General features: G+C 38.9%; 1 protein-coding gene across 1 annotated transcript in view; it reads left to right on the top strand.

The window, feature by feature from the left end:
• Positions 1 to 14,915, top strand: part of DCAF13 (DDB1 and CUL4 associated factor 13) — a 31,572-nt gene extending 16,657 nt beyond the window's left edge. Inside the window, exons 7-11 of the mRNA XM_042462002.1 lie at positions 3,568 to 3,650; positions 5,317 to 5,481; positions 7,999 to 8,134; positions 13,022 to 13,185; positions 14,659 to 14,915. Of these exons, the coding sequence (XP_042317936.1) occupies positions 3,568 to 3,650; positions 5,317 to 5,481; positions 7,999 to 8,134; positions 13,022 to 13,185; positions 14,659 to 14,746 (636 nt within the window). The 3' untranslated portion in view covers positions 14,747 to 14,915. The remainder of the gene's footprint in view (positions 1 to 3,567; positions 3,651 to 5,316; positions 5,482 to 7,998; positions 8,135 to 13,021; positions 13,186 to 14,658) is intronic.
• The last annotated feature ends 3,668 nt before the right edge of the window (positions 14,916 to 18,583 follow it).

Genomic DNA, 18,583 nt, shown 5'->3' on the forward strand with positions numbered 1-18,583 from the left:
AGATAGAAATCCTGGACACCAGGCACACTGTACACTTTCCCGCCAATACCAATAATGCAGAAAGTAATAACAAAAATACATTTGTTGAAAACCACAGTATTGCTAATAGCAGAGTATTGACCAAGATAGCCTTGAGGCAGATGTCCTTGAAACAACACTGACATCTGCCAAACAGACTAGATCTGCTCCATCAAGGGTCAGTTGTTCACTACAAACCAAACTGGTTGACTAAGTTCATGAATACTGAGAATCAATACAGTGAACCTGCTATATTGATGGGCTAGCCATCTGTGGATTGGAGCTCCCATGGATGACCCTGCCCCATATTAGCCAATGGTGGTATGCACCCTTGGATGCCCTAACACAGGTGCGCATGTGTTTCTGCCCATTGACTAATATGGCCTGAACTCATGTGTTTTTCCCCATCTGTGTATGGGGGGGACCCAAATCCTCTTGGATGGGAAGGGCTCACTGTACATGATTCAACAATTCAGTAGTTAACACCATCTTACCTTCAAGGAAAACATCCACACAAAGAATTTACAACCTGAAGTAGAAAGCCTTCCATAGTTGGTGTCAGTCTCATAAAGTACAAAAACAAGAAATACAAGTCACTGATCTGCAGGTTGGTGTAGACAAAGGTTTAAGAACAAATATCCTAAAAAGACAGATAGAAGCATCAGCCAGTGTAATAAAACCAGAAGGAAGCATTTTATCTGCACATCCACATCTGAAGATTTTTGACAGGCGTGACCTTGCAAGCTGTAGCTACCTTACATAGGTTTCCTACATGGAACTTAAATTTGGTGGTGAACAGGTTGACAAGTGCTCTTCTAAGTAAAACCTCATTGGGATTGCTGAGTTTCAAGATGTTTTTCTAACAGCCATTACATCTTCTTAGAAGGGTGTCAGAATTAGCAGCACTCTCAATATATCCAAGTTTGTGTACATGGAATCAGGTCAGTCTGATGCTTGATCCAGCTTTCCCTCCTAAATGTTACATGAATAAAGGACTTCAGCAGTCCATTCATTTGTCAAACTTTTGTCCAAATCCTTCTCACTTACTTGGAAAAAAATGGCATATGTTGGATGTGAGGTGAGCTGTGAAGAAATACATTAAAGGAACCAGACAGATAAGGTTCACAGAAGTGTTGTTTATCTTCTTCTACCGAAAGGCTTTTGGGAGCAAGGCATCAAAAATAATTATTGTTCGTTGGTTAAATGTGTGCCTATTTAAATACTATGATTTGGCAAAGGTACCAAGACAGCAAAATGCATGGCCACATTCTGTATGGTCTGTGTCAACCAATACTACCTATTTGGATACAGCATCACTAGAGGGTATTTGTAATGTGGCTGAATAGAAGGAGCCATCCACATTTACAGTGTGCCCGCATTATACGTGGCTTTAAGCGTATGTGGTCAAGCCACGCTGGAGCGTGCGGGGTGCAAGGGGCGGTGCGTCCCATTCAAGTGAATGGGGCTCAAGCATAGATGGAATTTGTCTTATGTGTGGGGGGGTCCCCTGGAACGGGTCCCCCGCGTAAGGCAAGGGTCCTCTGTATATGACAGTATAAAATAGATATAAGTCAGCACAGACAGCCTTCAGGCACATAGGCCTACAATCAGTAATTTAGTGAGAAACAGCCATGGCCACCCATATAATGTACACATGGGTATATCTTAGTAGTATGTGGATTACTGCTCTGTGCCAGCCAGATATTGAGAGGCTGGTACTTACTGTGAAGGTTCATGCCAGGATGGCCCAGAGGAGAAATCCACTCCCTCCCAGATTGTGGCTGCATAATGAGATACATAAAGTAAAATGAAATAAAATATTAGAATGCATAAATTTTAATAAGACATTTCATTGTAACTAGAATCACACATAGATTGGTTGTCTAAAGCAGGCTTTATAATGAAACTGATGCAAAGGGAGAAGGAGCCAAGGGTTTAAACAAAATAACTTGTGACTCCTGCATCATCTGCTAGCACTTGGGGAATAACTCAGTGGATGTCAGTTGCTCTTCTGGGCCATCCAAGAATGAACCTTCATGGTAATTACCAACCTCTCAGTTTATTAGACAAAGCCAAACACAAAATGATGGTTTCAAGGAATAGAGCCACATCCCTACTAAATCACATAAGCATGTCTGATCCCCATATGCAAATACAAGTTTGTGTCTAAGGAATTCTGAAACTATAATTTAGATCTAAGAATGTGATTATTATAGAATTGGGAGTTGGAGATACTTGCCTACAGAAATCACTCTGAAATCTTCCTTCTGTAGTCATTTCAGTTACATTTGCCATGGGAACTATATTCTCTGAATAGGTGGTTTCTGTGAAGCATGTTGGCAGTATACTTGATGATATTTTGTATGCCTGTTTAGTGTTCTTCTTAGATGATAGTGCTGTCAAAGATCTCCTGTTTGGATCCCCTTTCTAAATTTTGGGGTATTGCATTGTATTTTCTGCCGATGTTCCTGGATTTAAAAATCCTCTCCCCTCCAGTTTTTTAAAATTTTGATGTAACTGTGTGCGTGTGTGCCTTCAAGTTGCTTTTTAACTTATGGTGGCCCCATGAATTTTACAGGGTTTTTTAAAGTAAGGAATACTCATAGACTACATACCATTAAACACAAAACAAGAAAAATGAAACCGTCAAATAACCCTATTCCTCAACAATTAATAATTCATTTTGAAAATGACCGAAGCGTAGACCTGTAATCAATCAAGTTCAATTGGTTTGCTCAATTTTTTATTTTGTCAGTGACCCTAAGTCTAATTTATTTTATCCTGTTCCAAAGTTAAACTATGACAGAACATCCTGCCAAATTTCTGCTGAAGATTAGGCACACTGTCAAGTCCTGCTTCTCTGTTAAAATGAGAAAAAAAATTGAGTACCATTCTTCTGTGAATCAATCTAATTTTTTTTTCCTTCTCTGATATACTTTATTGCTCTAAACTTTCTCATTGAGGTCAAGATCTGCTCTAAGCCATAAGGATAGGTTTAGATTTTGGGGGGGGGGGCATCTTTTCTGTCTTTAGCAATGTCCAGTGTTTCCTATTTCATTTTTACCCAAGAATGTGAGAAAAAGCATCCACTCACATCATCGAATAGGCTAGTTAGTGTATAAGCTGATAGTGACCTGAAACCTTTGAATATTTCTGAACAGCATAGCTTTTTCACCACATCCTCTGCAACATGTAGGCAGCACTAAGTGATAAATGCAATTAACAAAATGTCTGACAAAGAATCTCCTTTTTACAAAGTCTTTTTATACCTCGTAGCCAATCCTTTTCCTCCTTGTCTAACTGGAAGCTTTTTAAAGCAGCATCAGTGTTGTCAGAATGGTGAAGGAGGGATGCTGTTGTATTGCAGCAGCATGTCTCCAGCAAAAAGTGCAATAATGCTTGAGATGGGAAATAGTGGGATACTGTTCTAGCCAATCCTACAATAGTTGTGTGTGCCTGTGCTATATATCTGTAACTTTTAAAGCTGTCTAACGAATTTGTGCAAACTTGTTCTGTTTTATTTGATGCCCCATATTTAAATTTACTCAGGTTATCTTGGATATGAGAACAAATACACTTTGCTGGAATCCCATGGAAGCATTCATTTTCACGGCAGCAAATGAGGACTATAAGTAAGCAGTGTCTCCATCTTGCTTGACCTCTGTTTAGATTCTGCTGCTTAAATGTTGCATATTTTAAGTTTTGACTAGTGTGAGGACATTATTTAATTAAAGTTGCAATGGGGCTTGATGGGATTAAAGGTTGTATCTGCACTGCCGACATAATGCAGTGAAATAATGATTTGTAATTTTGTAAGATATTTAGCCGCCTCTGTGAAAGAGCTCTGGTGCCAGAACAAACTACAATTCCCAGAATTCTATAGCATTGAGTCATGGCAGTTAAAGTGGTGTCAAACTGCATTATTTCTGCAGGGCAGACACAGCCAAAATTAGATGGAATTCAAAGGCCTATTTTATTTAGTTCCATAAATATTTAGTATATTGTTACCCAACTTTTCCTGAAAGTAGCCAACAATGCATCAGTCATAAAAACCAAGAAGAGATTTAAAATGGACATCATCACATTTTACCTGGCTTCTACTTATTGAATTGACCAGTTTCTTTATTTCATAGTTACTGTGTCATAGGTCAGTTAAAAACCCAGTTTAAATGACAATACTTGAATTTAAGTTGTGATCTCTAATCCCTCTACTATGAAGTATGTTCTTTTGAATTCATGAGTTCCTATTTAATAACCATATTTCATTTCAGATAATACACTATAGTGGTCCCTTACCTTATGCAGGGGATACTTTCCAGACCTCCCCATGTAAAGGAAATTCTGCATATGCTCGAGCCCCATTTAAACTAATGGGGCTCGTTCCTGCGGGGCGTACCATGGGCACGTGTGCTATTACTTTTTCCAGCGTGTGGCGCCGCTCCTTCTGGTGTGGCTTTCAGCGTATACTGAAAGCCGTGTATATCGCGCCCACGTATGCAGGCGCACTGTATACAGAAGTTGTATACAGATTCACTGTATACAAAATCAGAATAAAGAAAGCTTTCAAAAGTTACTAAACTATAGGTCGACATAATTTCATATATGCTCCTTACAGGTAATGTAGATCTTAGTGCATTTGTCAGAATAGTTGAGAGTTTGGAAGTTTATTTTCAAAAGTAATTAATTCTGTTATTCATTATAGTATTTAAAAAGTAACGTTTTAATCATTATAAGGATGAGGGAAGGCAATTTTTTACATTGCTTGTTATAGTAGTTGTTACTTTTGATTACTTTCTGTTACTTTTTTGAAGAAAAGAAACCCTTAGAATTGGTATGAGAATGTCATTAAAACAACTTTGAAAAGAACTAGGAACTATTACATGTTATAACAATAAGGGAACTTTTCTCTTTTGTTTTGCATTGCTTTAGAAATGTAACTTTGTTGTACCTTCATTACCACCCCACCCCCCCCACCCCCCGATTAGGGGTTGTGGGTAGCAATATTACCTGCAGTTCACTAGTTCCAAGGGCTGCAAGTGCTTTCCAAGATACCAGTCAGACATAACTTTTTTTGCAGCTAAACCCTTATGTGCTTTTGTTTCTTGATTTAGATCAGATGTTAATAATTAAATGAATAGGTTTAAATTTTTAAAATATCAGTGGTGAATCAATAGTGAATACTATTGAAAATACATTTGATCAGACTAGTATTTATCCAAAATTGGCTATACTTTTATGATAGTACCTGAGTAATCAAATACAGCAGAGCTAAGAATAATGACTATACTTCATTTGCAGCCTCTATACTTTTGACATGCGATTTCTTGACACGCCTTTAATGGTTCATATGGACCATGTGTCTGCAGTCCTTGATGTGGATTACTCTCCTACTGGAAAAGAATTTGTGTCTGCCAGCTTTGATAAATCTATTCGCATTTTTCCTGTAGACAAAGGTCATAGCAGGTCAGTGATTTAACAGTTAAGCCTTTCCTGAGTCCCCCTCCTCTTTTGCCACCAATGTTCTCATTAACTTATTAAATATGTTCGTTCCCTTGTAAAGATACAAGTTTTTCCCAGCATTATTACTTCCATTTTAAAAAGTATTGAGTTTGTAGTTAGGCAGTCAAACATTTCTGTGTTTTTTATATTTATATTGCAGTGTACAAAGTGAAAACTTCTATAATATTTTGCTTTGTTCAGTCAGTATCTCTAATATTAGAACTTGCTTGTTTTGGACAGAATCCAAAGAAGCACTTCACACTAGCTGAAGAGCTAGTACTCATCTCCATGGAATTGTTGCTTTTGCAGATGTATTTCTTTGTTGTAGCCTATTGGCCAAAAAAAATTAATTTGGGTTACACACAGCTATTTAAAGAGATTTGTATATGTCCATTGAAATGAATGCAACAATTACTGTGCCTTGCTTCTTGCCTGTTTCTATGATCCACGCACAATTACTTGCTTGTAGAGACAGTGGTATATGTGGAACAGTACTGTGGAATACTACTACAGTAGGAAGCCAATGCTGCATCCAGATTTCTAGTGAGACTTGTCCAAGTTCACATATACAGAGTATTACCTTGCCCCTTTTATTTTATTTTGAATATTAGCATAGTTCTGTGGTATAGTGGTTTAAGTGTTGGTGAAGGACTCAGCAACCCAGATCAAGAAGTCGGCAACCCAGCCATAAAAACCTACTGGGTGTCTTGGGCAGATCACACACTCTCAGTCTCAGAAGAAGGGAATAGCACACCCCCCTGATGAAATCTTGTCAAGAAAATCCCATGATAGGATTGCTTTAGAGTTGCTATAAGTCAGAAATGACTTGAACAACACAACAGTGGTCTCCTCATGAATGTTTAGGATTTAAGATATAAGGTGCTTTTTAGGGTTGTAGGAAAGAAATTAGAAACTCCCTATAAAGTAATTTAAATTCATTTCAAAACCCAAGTTTAGCCTCTTGTCACTTCAAAATTTCTTGGGTTACTTGCCTAGGCCTATTTAATATATCACTTTAAAAACATGAGCCCATCCTGTAAGTAACTCCTATATTTGCCCAGTGGCCAGCTTGTAAGTAACTAAAACCACACTTCTGAAGTTAATTAGTTTAATCAAGTAGGTTTCCATCATTGTTCTAAGGATTTGGAAGGTATGGCTTATTCTGTGTTCCTAATTAATTCTTGAATGTGAAACTTGATAAGCCAGAAGAAAGAAGAGGTACTCTGTTTATTAAGTTTGTTAAAAGCCTTTGGCAAATAGACCAGATGTTTGTGTGATTAAATGAAAGAGCCAGGTTATTCACCCATGTGCTATTGTATTGCTCTTGTCTTCGAAGAGTGGTTTTTTTCAATACCTGTTACAAAAACAGAATACACTATTTTAAAACAGATACTAAAATACTAGAAGAAGGAGGAAACATTATCCACATTTCTGTACATTTTTTTTTCTTTTCAAGTGCTGGTAGGAGGAATGGTTTAAAACTGCTTGATGACAACAACATTATTTTAATCTTTTTAGGCAAATGTGAATACTGTTATTACAGATGTTGTGCATTTTAATGTCCAAGTAATGTTAAGTGAGTGACTTAAAGGCAATGGCCCCACACCTTTTCACCTGATGGATACATTTGGCATTTTGAGAACGTCATTAAATTAATTTTTCTATTCTGTCAATTTCTCTGATTTAAGGATTTCTCTTTTAATGCTTTTCAGTGTAATAAATTTTCTTGCAAGTATGGACAACCAGGCAGCTTACTTAGTCAACCTCTAATGTGATATGAGCCAATTAATGAAAGCCCAAGTTAACTAGCTTACAAAAAGCATATCCAGTTAATAGAAACCATTCCATGAAATCCACTGATCTTCTAAGAACACACTTTTGATGATGTGATCACAGTTGTGCTACTATGGGTTGAGTTTTCAGTAACATGTCTCAGCTGGGTTTTGGCACTCTGTTAGTCACAGCTAATATTTGTTGACTGAATGCCTGTCAAAATTAGATTAAGTTCAGGATCTGTACTTTATATTGTCAACTGCATAACTAACTTGTTTTGTGGAAGCATTGCTAATATTTAGCCTGGGCTGCTGACAAATCATTATTGAGCCTATACAGACAGGCCAAAATAAAGCTGCTTTGGGTCACTTTGAAGGTATGCTGTTTAAATGATGCATGTGTCCTATGAGTCTGGAAGCCATGCCAAAGCCGCACTCCAGTCCAGTCCTTAGGACTGGAGCTTTGGCACGGCTTCCGGACTCTTAGGACGCATGCATCATTTAAACATCATACCTCCAAAGTGACCTGAAGCAGCTTTATTTTGGCCTTTCTGTACAGGGCCATAGTTACCCATGGATCATGCCAATGGGTCATCAGGTTGAGGTTGGCATGTTTAACAAACTCTTATCTCTCACGATGATAAAATGGAAGAAAATTGCAATAATTATGTTCTGACTTGGTGTTTATACCTCCCTTGACTTATTTTAGAGAGGTCTATCATACAAAGCGAATGCAGCATGTGATAACTGTCAAATGGACATCTGACAGCAAGTATATCTTGTGTGGCTCTGATGAAATGAACATTCGTTTGTGGAAGGCGAATGCTTCTGAAAAGCTGGGTGTTGTAAGTAACCTTAGATTCATTTTGATTTTTAAGTTTAATAATTAAATATGCCAAAGCAGTAAAGAGTATAATGAACTTCTTAAAAATGCTTATCCTTCAATTGAGATAGCTAGTTGTGTGAAAATAATAGTCCACAACCATTCAGTTTTGAATGTATTCATTTTTTATGCAAAACATTTGAATCAACCTTTTAAAAAATCAGTTAAATGGTTGTGCTGAGATATGCTCCCCCACTCCAATACAGGTAGTGAAGCATTCAGACACTTTTGCTTATCTCTTATATTAACCACAATTTGCTATATCTTCTGAAGCTGAAAAAAAGCATGCTAATCTTAACTACAGGTAGTTGCAACTAGCCAACAGCTGCTGGTTGAAGGAAAGAAGCTGTTCCTTGTTCTCTTATAGCCCCAGCATGTCTCAGCAACGATACGTTAAAATGTCTTTTGTTCCACTGTTTTCCCTCTGGGGGGTGGGGAGAGGCTAGAAGAATAAGGGAGAGCTAGTTAGTAAAGTGCCATGTAATAGAGTTAAAAATTCCTATAACTTAGAGCAGAATTATTACAGAGGTAGGTAATTGATGAGTATAAATTTACTCTTCAGATTCAATTACAAAAATTTAAGAGATTATTTTAATGATATATAGGGTGGCATTTCCTAGATCCTGTCACATGCAATGCTTATCTCTGGACCCACAATAAATACAATGCATGACTGATATTCCTTCATACAGATCATGTATTTTTTCTCTATTCTTTTTGTGTTTGGAGGTCCCACCCTTCTTTCATCCCCTAAATTGAGCTGCTCGGTGTTTATGTGTGGATGTGCACAGCATCAGTAACACATTGCTTTCATATGTTGAATAAATATTGGCTAAGCTGGCAGGTGTATCTGAGGATTTAGTGTTCCACTGGTTCTCATGCAGTTCTTGCACTAGGGGGTTGCACGAAAGTTTGCAACTGGCGGGAAAAACAATCTTTTTGAGCTGTAGATATAATAATTTTTATGCAGGGGTTCTCAGAGACCTGTAAAAATCCTGAGAAAGGTTGTTCTAGAGCATATATATATATATATGAAAGAGTCTTTAAAATAGAAAATGTCCTGAGGACATTTTTAAAAATTATCAGTAAGAATTGCTTTTAGCAATTATATCTCAGTCATTACAGACTTCTTTGGCAAGCACACTGAAGAATTTTGCTTGACATTTTGGATTATACCTTAAATACACTGTTTAGTTTGTGGCTTTCATAGTTGATGAATGCTTGTTTGACTGGTAGGCTGTACTTTGACACTGGGGCTGCCCAAATATTCATTAGTTCTGACATTCATGTTTCCTTTGCTTCTTTAATGTTTTTGGCATTGCAATCATTACGTAAAATCAGTGGAACACTCAAGCAAGAACAGCATCTCTGCAAGAGCCAGAGGCATTTACCCTGTCTACACTCCACTGATGATTAAGCCTATGATATTTTGGGTAATCATTGCAGAGATAAATGTTAAATCTCATCCTAACAATTACAGGAATATCTTGGCTAGTATTGATAATCTGCCACTTTCTAAAGCAATTTCTATTTGGCTACACTGATATAATGTAATTTTTGTAAAAGTGTTTTCATTGAAAAATGTGTTACAACAGCTTGATAAAATGCATTACATAACATACACATTTTAAACATATAATGTGATGTTCCTGATAATGGTTTCAGTGTGCAGTCTTGCAATCTTAGATATCTGTCTTTACAAAGAAAATGCTATAATGATGTAGTGGTTTTGTATCTAAGGTGAAACTTCAGAACAGGTTTAATTGACTATTATTATAAAGCATCTATTAACGAATGCTCTGAAAAACTTTATTGTAGCCATAGATAATGAGGATTATGAAGTAGGACCTCAAAAATGTTTCAGTATTTAAATCTGTCACTCAGAACTCCAATATGTTCTATTCCATTGCCCCCTACCCAATTTCCCCCAACTCCAACCACCAACACAGGTTGCATTCCATCTCTAATGGCCCTGTCTTGGGGGTTTTCCCCCCCCCTCCCCCCCCCCCCCCCCCCGAAATATTTTTTGCAAGCCTGCAAATGTTCAGATTCATTTGGATATGTTGAAAAGTACCTCTTTTCTGTGAATGGGTGGTGCCACTGAGACTTCATAAGGAACAATACTTAGAGACCCAAGATAATGATAACATACAGTGAGCTTTATGTCCCTTTCTCGGGAGTTTATCACACAGGAGGAATTTCACTTAATTTCAGATGAAAAGAAAGCGGGGCCAGAACGCATTCACGTGAATTCACTAGTTCAGCGAATTTACGTGAATTCAAATTGCGTTCGAACTGACTTCCCATTGCCTGAAAATAGCTTGCCATTGCCCGAAATTGCGTGTGATCACCTCTCACGCAATGACGTGAAACCCCATGATTGCGTTCGGACTGAATTCCCATTGCCCGAAATTGCGTGTGGTAGTCTATCACGTAATAACGTTAAATCCCATGATTGCATTCGGATTGCCACTGGATTATACTTCCAATTTCCCTTGTCTGATAAAGTCCTCTGTGATGAAGCAGTAGCATGTAAGCACACATAAGTGGTCACAGAATTATTGAAAATGCATCATTCCTTCCTTTGCTCCAGATTACCATCTGGCTTTAGTCCCACAAATGACACAGGAGCAACCCATTGTGCTGCTGCTCTGGAGAACATGCTTTGCTCACTATGGGATTCCTTTCTTTTACAAAAGGTTCAATGTCCTATAGTTAGTCAAGAGTCTCAATAAACAGTTCTAATTGTCCTCATTATGGTCATTGTCTGACCATGCACCTTTGAATCTCCAGTAGAGTTCATGTGAATGGAAACTTACAGCATTGTTTTTGTCTGCCAGAGAAGGGTTGTGTCAGCTACCATTCTACCATTCTTAATGTAATTGCTTTTAATTAAAGTGAAAGCCTTTTAATTTAGATGGCATTGACAATGTGCTCAGCAGGAATGCCTGGAATGTATTGCTGACTAAACAAACAATTGTGGGATATCTGCTAATATGAGCAAGGAAAAATACTTTCTTTTAACTGTTAAGTATAACTGTATTTATTTGCTGTAAATGTCAAATAATGTTGTGAATACAGGTAAATGTCTCTGTTTGAGAGATTATACAACTCCAGTTGGGCATTTAGGTTTTTAATCTATGTATTTCACGATCCCAAATATTTCTCCATTGTTTTATCTTGTTCAAATTATTAGGTGTGGACAGCAAGGCCTTTTAGATTTTTCCATGCTTCTTAATTTAAGAAAAAGAATATAATTTATTGACGTACTTGCTACAGAAAGAATTATACTGGGCCCCCCATATCTGCATACTTCTAATATGCAGTTTTGATCACCCACACATCACTACACCCAAATCTAAACCCCCGCTGATACAGAGGGCCCACTGCATCTAAGTGTTGAGAAAGAAAAAAATCAATTATTTTTAGTATATTTACTTAACGAGAAGATGAACTTATTTGGATTCAGAAGGGGGGAAAAAAGAACTATTTTTAGTTTTTTGTGGGTTTTTTGGACTATGTGGCCATGCTCCAGAAACGTTTCTTCCTGATGTTTCACCAGTATCTGTGGCTGGCATCTTCAGAGAAACATCAGGAAGAAACTTTTCTGGAACATGGCCATATAGCCCAAAAAACCCACAAAAAACTATGGATGCCGGCCATGAAAGCCTTCGACTTTACAGAACTATTTTTGTCCTTAAACTAAAGTAATTCAATTTTAAAAGAACTGAATTATAGAAAATAAGTTGCTAGCAGCCATTCCTGAAATATAAACATGAATGTTCTTGTGCCAACTTTGGATGGGGTGTGTCATCCATATAGAATTGGATCCAATGTGCCTTTCTTGTTAGCCAATTAAATGGGAAGGGAGGAGGTAATATTTTAAGCATTTTCTGTATTTCCCCTAAAGCGTCATACACCACTTTTCAGAAGATCCCCATCTCCATGATGGGGAATAATAAAAATAATAATAGGACAAGTAGGGGTTGGGGCCAATTCCCCCCCCCCCCTGCGTTTTACACCCCGTTCCCCAGTTTGCCAAAATATCTTTTGTCTTCTTCAAAATGTTGAATAGAAGTGTCATTGTGCCAACTCAAAATGAAAACAAAATATTTGGGGTGTTTGAAAGTGCTTTTGTACATTAGGGGGCTTTCTGCATGGTTTTCAGGCCCTTTCCTTGAGTGGAACTTTATAGGTTGCTGGGTATGATCTGTTACATGAGATGTTGCTTAAGACACCAAATGAAAAATCCAAAGTAAAATGGAGTGAAGCTAAGGTGTGTATATTTAATTGGTTTCCATTTTTTGGCACAAGGAAAGTAAAGTGGGTATTATGTGGAGTCAGTATAGTATGTTTAAGTTGCAGTTTTAAGCAGCCATTTGTAAAATATATTTCAGTGAATTTGGTGGTGCTAACATTTTTAAAAGCCAATTTCCTTCATAGTGTCTTTCACTAAATCTGCATAGCATTTGCCCTCCTTATTTTACAGTTAATGGAATGAGGTATTCAAGTCAGTTCAATATTCCATGGCTTCTGTCTCAGTTCTGATAGTCAAGTGACTGTTTTTAACTGAAGAATTACTTAATGTCCCAGTTAATTTTTTCCCTTCTCTCTCCTACTTCTGTGTCTTAATCTGAATAATTTAATTTCTGGAGGATGGGAGATTAATCTTTTATTTTTGTGATACCTTTTGGAGAAGATTTTTTTTTCCACACTCATACTGTGTAAATTTGTAAAAGTTAGTAGTGACTGCTCTTCTAATTCATCTGATTTGCACTCTGATTTGCTTTATTAAATACAATGTTGTTAACACTCTGCACGATTTTAAGATCAGGATCTATTTTCCTAGATTGTTCCTCGAGAGAAAGCAGCTATGAACTATAATCAAAAACTGAAAGAAAAATTCCAGCACCATCCCCAGATCAGACGTATAAACCGCCATCGTCACTTGCCAAAGATAATTTACAGCCAGGCCAAGGAGTTGCGCATCATGAGAGAAGCTCGTCGGCAAAAGTACATTTTTCTGTTTACTTGCCATAAACTGGATTCTGTGTTGAGCCATGCTTTCAGTCAGCTAGTTTCATTTCTGAATAAATTTAGAAGGGAAGGATGGACTTGTGGATCCTCAGTTTGCTGCCTTTCAGTTCTTCTCAGTTCCCCCAGTCAGGGTTTTTTTGGCCATCACAGTTTGTTGCCAAATTAAAGTGGCAAACCACTACCACCCCCTTCCTGCTGCATCCTCTCCTTGTCTTATTTTATTCCTCCTCTCCTTTAGTTTGTACTTCTCCTACTTTCAGCCACTATAGGAAGATGAGAAGGAGATGAGGAAGAGAGAGAGATGGTTGTAGCAGCAGATTTGACAAGCATTGAACTTTAAAAAGAGCCACCAACCACACATTCTCTCTTCTTAATGTGTTGCTTTTTTCAGGAGTCCTGGGAGTAAAAATATTTGGGAAGGGTGACAGACTTCTTTTAAAAAGGGAGGCGGGGATATACAGCTGCCACTGTTTCTAAAATGCTTTGCAAGGTTCTTAGAAAGGTTGCCCATATACCTTTCCTGTCTGTTTGCCCCCAGGACTTCTGAAAGCAAGGAAGGTAGGTAGAAAAAACTGGCAGCCATGCATTGCCATCACCACCTTCATTAGCAAGATGAGGGTGCTAAGGCTTCTGCTGCTGCCATTGCTATCTATCTTGTCATCTTCTCCTCTCCATCTGATGGCTTCAGAGAGAAAAATGACAAGCTGCTGTACTTGCCAGGAGCAGCATTATTTTTTTTCATTTGGGAATGGGGCTGGGAAAAATTGGGAATGGTGCAGCCAACCAAGAGTCAGAGGGAAGTAAAATTGGCCCTCTGGCTGTGCCCAACCCTGACTTTGTGAAAATTTGTTAACTTCAGAATTGGAACAAGGTGCCGCCTTCTTTGAAATTTACACATAACCATCTCTACAGTGATCTCTTTAAAAGCTTTATTTTTAAGATATCCTTATGAAGGAAGGAAGGTAGACTAGATAACACATTGGTTCCTTTCCAACCTGGATTCTGTAATGATTTGTTGAATTGAATAGTTAGATTGCCTGAGTCATTAGGATAGAAAATACCGGCCAAATTGGTGACAGTAACCTCTTGCATTTAAAGAGCTTTGGGGTGGGGGTGGGGGGGAGAGAAGACTTGATGTTTCAAGTTCTGTAGGTCTCAAGATATACAGAACATCCTGAGAAAAAATGTGGGAATTCTACATTTTTTTTTTTTACATTCTACTTTTGTTTTACTTGAATTTGTGTTCCTGAAGGGACCTACTCAAATATGAATTTCTGTCCAAGATTATGAACTAGCAAACAGATTCAGTCTTCAAAATAAGATGTTTTTGTGTGTTATGATATCATTTAGAAGCAGCACAGTAAAATTAGTTAAGCACTTTGTTCCTTTTATGTATAAGTGATAAAAGTATACATTAAACAATATAAATTATAATGTTTCTCATTCTAGGGAACTGAATCGCCAGAAACACAGCAAGCCTGGATCTATACCGCATATGTCAGAGAGGAAGAAACACATTGTGGCTTTGGTGGAATAATACTTTGTAGGACTACCAATGGTAGTGTTTGAATCCTTACGGACATTGTGCACATCACTTTGTTACAGGATACGAGTCTTCCAGCATCTTACTTTTTAAAAAGCATATACTTTTACCATTGTGTAAAAATAATTTTCAGAATACTGTATAAAACAATTGTTCCAAGAAACTGGGTCCAGATCTGTTGTTCCTATGGCTTAATATCTGTAGTGTCTTGGGTATCGTTTCATTCTGCTCCACTAATTGTATACTTGTTATGTTGCTTGGGGAAGATGCACAAGGGGTAGTTGGAATATATATAGCAAAATAGGAATGGGGAATGACATTTGGATGGCACAACGGTCTTATGTCATCCAGCTTTAAGAGCTGGGTTTTTTCTTTGCTGTGTACTCTCCAGAAAGGTGAAGCATGGGTTGGATGGAGGCTTCCCCACATCTGCTGATATGACTGGAGATAATAATGTGGATTGTTGCTGAACTGCTGGTCTTTCCAATTAGAAGGGAGAGCAGACTGTAGAGGAGGAGCAATTTTGCCATTACCTTCAGTCGGTGATTGGATTCCTCCACATGCCTCTCACCTTCACTTTTGTGAAAGCCAACAATACTCCGGGCACTGAATGATTATTGAAGTAGGGCTTGGGGAGTGGGATCTTGTCAAAACCTGAGCAGGACAAATGATGACACCCAGAACCTGAGAAGTCGAGCCAGGAAAGTATGAGCCGAGCCTATGCTTTACTGGCCTTGGTGCTCACCTGGGTTGGTTCCTGGGTTGGCACAGGGACGGGTGGGTGTTAAAAGACCAACACACAGTTTGTTACCTTGCTGGCCATTGATTTGACTAAGAAGCCCCCCCTCCCTTGTTGCCACAAGTGGCACAGAAACAGGGCTCCTGGCTGCACCCACGTGGCCAGGCGCCTCCATTTCTACCTCAGACTTAGTGAGTAGGAGGGCTTCTCAGTTGGATTGATGGGTAGCAAGGTAAGGAGCACAGGGTTCGGTCTGAACAGCCCAGTTTTGCTGTGGAGTTTCTTAGAATCTCCACACAAAACCAGGGGTTAATTACCCCAGAGTAGAGGCTCTTTACCCCAGGGTCTGGCCAGATACTCTGTGCTTGAACAGGCAGGATTGGGCCCAATCTTGCTCTGGGGGAATTTGTGTGACCTTCCAACCATAGAGGTTGTGAAATATGCTGGAACATAGAGTTCAGCAAACATCTAGAGCTGTAAAATTCCCACCCCTTGCTAAAGCCTTGCTGCTCATATCTCTGGAAAAATAGCTATTCCTCCTATTCCTTCTCTGAAGTGCCAGCCACAGATGCTGGCGAAACGTCAGGAAGAAAATTTTCTAGAACATAGCCACATAGCCTGAACTCCCCCCCCCCAAACCACAGCTATTCCTCCAAATTTGAATATTGACACATGAAATAGGCTTAGCTGTGTATTTTTTAATAAATAATTCTCAATTACTTTATTGTATATAGGGCATTACCATACTTCCAGAATGGAGGTCCTCTCAATTTCCACAGTATGGAAGTATGGAATATATATTACCAAAATATTGGATCAGTACAGCTTTCCATGAATATATGTTTGCTAGTTCATAGAAACTATTGTGCTTGTACAAAAAATAAGAAAGGCATAAGATGTGCATGTACAACTCTGTTCAGAAGCCACCTTTCCTAAAACTTCAAACCTGGAATACTGTTTAAGTGAAAGCAAATTGTTTGAAGTGGCCAGTGTATTACTTTATAATATTTATGAAAGCTTCATTGCCAATTTTGTATTGGTGTCTCTGCACTAAATCCTGGATTATTATATTTTAGACTAGATGTCTCTACACTAATGCACACAGCATGGAAAATAAACAGGATGAACTTGAACTCCTAGCACAACAAAGCAAATATGATATAATAGGTATCACTGAAACCTGGTGGGATGAGTCTCATGATTGGAATGTGGAAATACAGGGGCATAACCTTTTCAAGAGAAATAAACCAAACAGGAAAGGAGGAGGGATAGCATTATATGTCAGGGACATTTACACCAGTGAAGAGATCCAGGACATTGATCCTGGAAGCCAGGTGGAGAACATCTGGATAAAAATTAAAGGGGAGGGAAACAACAAGGATGTTATTGTGGGAGTCTACTACAGACCGCCAAGTCAGACGGAGGAATTGGATGATGTCTTTCTAGAACAGATGACCACACACTCAGAAAGGAGAGATGTAGTAGTGATGGGTGACTTCAACTATCCTGATATTTGCTGGAAGTCAAACTCAGCCAAATCCACAAGGTCTAGCAAATTCCTCACTTGCCTTGGAGACAATTTCATTGTCCAAAAGGTAGAAGAGGCAACAGGGGGATTAGCTATTTTGGATTTGATCCTAACCAAACGGGTGACCTAGTTAATGGAGTGCAAGTGGTGGGATCCTTAGGTGAGAGTGAGCATGTACTCCTTGGAGTTTGTTATACAATGTGGAAAGGTGAAACCAGGCATAGTCAGACACACATTCTAGACTTTAAGAAAGCTGATTTTAGGAGTGTTACAAACGCGCCAAAGGGGCGTGCTAGGGTTAGGAAGGGGCATGTTAGGATTGAGAAGGGGCGTCACTTCCTGACGCCCCTCAACCCTAGTACGGACCGAGTCCGTACAAAATGGCAGCGCCTATCCACACAGGGGCTGCCATTTTGACGTGCGGACGCATAGTGTCCGGACGTTGCGCGGTGGAAGTGATGCCTTGAGTGCGCGATTAGCGCCTCGCAGCGCCACTTCTGGGCCCCAGGAAGAAGTGCCATTTCGGCGCTTCTTTCTGGCTGTGCCCGGGAACCATGCGGTTTGGCCGTTGCGGTTCCTGGACACAGCAACCGGTGGCGGCGGCAGACCGCCCGTTTTGGGCAGTCTGTAACTCGCCCTAGTAAACTTAGAGAAATACTGGGGGCAATCCCATGGTCAGGAATACTAAAAAAGAAGGGAGTTTAAGACGGATGGAAGTTTCTCAAAAGGGAGATGCTGAAGGCAGAATTTCAAACAGTTCCAATGAGGAAGAAAAATGGGAGATGTCTCAAGAAACCAGGATGGATGACTAAGGAACTTTCATCTGAGCTAAGTTTTAAACGGAACATGTATAAGAAATGGAAAAAGGGGGAAATCACTCAAGAGGAATTCAAACAAATAGCGAGAATGTATAGGGATAAAGTCAGAAAAGCTAAAGCACGGAATGAACTCAGTCTTGCTAGAGGTTAAGAACAACAAAAGGCTTTTTTGGATATGTCTGCAGCAAAAGGAAGAAGAAGGAAATGGTAGAGTAACTGCGTGGAGAAGAAGGCAAAATGCTAACAAGGGACAGAGAAAAGGCAGAATTACTCGACACCTTTTTTGTTTCGGTCTTCTCAGAAAAGGCAAAGGGTGCTCAACCTGAGGATAATGGAGCAGAGGACAGAATAGGGGAATTTCAGCACAGAATAAAGAGATAGTACAGGAATGTCTGGTTAATCTAAACGAATATAAGTCTCCAGGACCAGATGAACTACATCCAAGGGTATTAAAAGAACTGGCAAATGTAATATCGGAGCCATTGGCAATCATATTTGAGAACTCCTGGAGAACAGGAGACGTCCCAGCAGACTGGAGGATGGCAAATGTTGTCTCCATCTTCAAAGAGGGAAAAAAAGAGGATCCCAACAATTATGGTCCAGTTAGTCTGACATCAATACCAGGAAAGATTCTAGAACAGATAATTAAACATGGAGTCTGTCAACATCTAGAAAGCAATGCCATAATCACAAAAATTCAACACAGGTTTCAGAGAAATAAGTCATGCCAGACAAATCTTATCCCT

This window comes from Sceloporus undulatus, chromosome 4, assembly GCF_019175285.1.
Source record: "Sceloporus undulatus isolate JIND9_A2432 ecotype Alabama chromosome 4, SceUnd_v1.1, whole genome shotgun sequence".
In the NCBI taxonomy this organism is placed as follows: domain Eukaryota; kingdom Metazoa; phylum Chordata; class Lepidosauria; order Squamata; family Phrynosomatidae; genus Sceloporus; species Sceloporus undulatus.